This window comes from Dichomitus squalens (assembly GCF_000275845.1).
Source record: "Dichomitus squalens LYAD-421 SS1 unplaced genomic scaffold DICSQscaffold_194, whole genome shotgun sequence".
NCBI lineage: Eukaryota > Fungi > Basidiomycota > Agaricomycetes > Polyporales > Polyporaceae > Dichomitus > Dichomitus squalens.
In genome coordinates this window covers 1,174-3,734 of record NW_006767076.1, presented here as the reverse complement: position 1 = coordinate 3,734, position 2,561 = coordinate 1,174, and the positions used below count along the sequence as shown (strand labels likewise).

Below are 2,561 nucleotides of genomic sequence, written 5' to 3'. Positions count from 1 at the left end.
TATATTAGCAAGTGTTAGCAGAGATAACATCTACATTAGAGCTACTATTCAGACGCACTTCTTCAGTAGTGCAACTAAGCACTAATTAGTATACTTGGTACTAGTTATAACTACTCTTCACTATCGCTTTTTCTATAGTGCCATGTAGTGCCAACATGATACTACTATAGCACTACTGCAAATGTGGTCCTCTAATTTTTCGCTATTTTGCACTACTGTAGTACTATTTTGCGCTATTTTAGCACTACTCATTTAGGGGAGACTCAAATAAGATGACAATCCTTTATTTATAGCTCATAGTTCTCAACTCAAGCATTACACACCTCTATAGCTGCAAAATCACCATGATAGCTGACTTATATTTGAGGGCACAACTCAACATAGAACTTGTTATCATGTATAGGACTAGGCTGTCAGCACAGCATTCATACCATAAAGCATACTCTATAGCACACTCCATATTATATACATAGTCCCAGACATTACACATATGCAAGCCTCAGCAGGTGAATCTCAAGATGAGGTGTCACCACTTTGCCCAAGTTCAGCAGTGATGGATATATATAGTAATTGTGGAGAGGATCTATGTAAGCTCTGGTGGTGCAGTGGTATAGATCACCCTTTCGGAATAGGAGTGTTATCTGAAAGTGGGGTTGGGGGTTCAAGACTGGGTGAGGACACTTTTTTATAATATTTTTTCCAGCACTTTATGCATCTGGGGCTTATAAACAGATGATTTTGAGGTCATATTAAGCATTTCTACACTAGTCAGAAATTATGGACCCACTCTATCCACTACTATCAACGTCTACTGTAGCACTATTTTCGTCTACTATAGTGCTACTTTGCACGAATTTGCATTAATAGTGCAAAATAGTGCAATTATTTTTGGGGACCTCTCGATTTTGCACTATTTTTCACTATTCAACTACTGTGTCTATTAAGAGCTAATTTGTACTGAATAGGTGTAATTTGCAAAGGTGGTTTTTACAGATGTCATGTGTCTCAAGCCTCTCTCTCGTGTTTTCGGACGTCTCACTATCGGCTATCCTCGGCAAGCTTCTGCTTACCAATCTCACGCCATCGTGAAACACCCGGTTTCTCGCGTTTTTTAGTGTTTTCTTTTTTTGTATCTCTGTCTCTAACCGCGTTGGCTTGATCACCCGATCGCTTTAGAATTATACCGGTTTATTGTTATGTCAACATATAACAGCTTTTACCAGGGTACGCGGACCTTTTGGAAGGCGGCCACTACCCCGGGGTCGGGAACACAGGCTTCCGAGCCTTGTGAGTTTGAAGCAATCGGTGAGTTGCCCAACTCTAACTTTCTCCCACCTGCCGAGCAGAGCAAGGTGACCCCTGTCTACCCGAGTCCTCCACTTTTCGCGGCTACAGACATTGAGCTTAGCATGAAGTGGGGGATTCAGGACTACGATACAATAGTGGACAGGGACGTCGGGAGGAGGGTGACACGCAAAGTCGCAAAGGCAATTCGTGAAGGGGCTTCAATACCCAACGAGAGTCTGTCGTACCGCGGTCACCAAGAGATGCGCGGGAGCACAACCGTGGCGTCCAATCCGAGTATGACACCGGATAGTATGGTGTCATCAACCGGGTCGGAGATCACCGCAAAGGCTGATATTCAACCTGAGGAGGACTCCGAGGAGGAAGAGACGACGGAAGTCGGTACTCTCCTCAACTCGGAGGATGACCAGCTCGCAGTACAGAGCAACGGCATCGGAGGACATGATGCCGTAGAGGGGGACTTGGGAGCGGATGAAAGCGCTTTGGTCCCCTCTAACCAATGGAAGGTGGTACAAGCGCGATGCGGACCAGAGCCGCAGACTACAGGCATTCTGCCTGTGGTAACGCGCTATTTCCCGTCCTGGTTCGACCTATGCGACTTAGACGACCAGCTCGGTCCTATCCTAACCGAATGGTCGATGAGCATGGCTGAGAGTCCTCTCCTCCCTGAGGTTCCCAGTGGGGGCACCTCACTGCTGGATGAATTCTGGCAGGAGGTGGATTCTAGCGACGAGGACAGCGAGTTGCAATGTGCAATAGCCGAGTCCATTTAAATGGCCAAAGCAGATGTCGCTAGGCATACAGAAACGACATCTGAAAGTTTGGAGTTCATGGCAACCTTGGTGAAGGTAGTCTCCAAAGAGGAGAATGAGCCAGACACTCCGACGGGCCAAAACGGCCAGTACACTTCTAAACAGAAGGGGAAGCAAGTACCACGTACCTCGCAGCAGCGGGAGTTCCTTGAAAAGTTTGTTAGCAGACAAACGAGGAAAAGCGCTACCCCGGCACTGGAACGACCTGATCAAAAGGGGAAGAAGTCCAAGGCAGGTCCAACCCGATTCAAGCGAGAGTCGTCCCAGGTACCTGATGGAGGATGGTTCCACAAGAGTACCGAAAATGGAGGGCATGGACCGCCGAGTCTGCCGTCTAGCTCCAGTTCCGACTCATCTGATAGTTCGAGTATAAGTTCGGATAGCATGAGCTCATCAGGTTATAGCAGCGATGGTTCCTCGAGTTCCGATCGGCCTCGAAGGGGC

General features: G+C 47.3%; 1 protein-coding gene across 1 annotated transcript; it reads left to right on the top strand.

Annotated features, from left to right (window-relative positions):
* Positions 1-1,409: 1,409 nt before the first annotated feature.
* DICSQDRAFT_175832 (uncharacterized protein) lies at positions 1,410-2,078 on the top strand (the record flags this gene model as incomplete). The annotated part of the gene is made up of 1 exon (XM_007371703.1): positions 1,410-2,078. One exon carries the CDS (start codon positions 1,410-1,412, stop codon positions 2,076-2,078), a length of 669 nt encoding a protein of 222 aa, XP_007371765.1.
* Between the last annotated feature and the right edge of the window lie 483 nt (positions 2,079-2,561).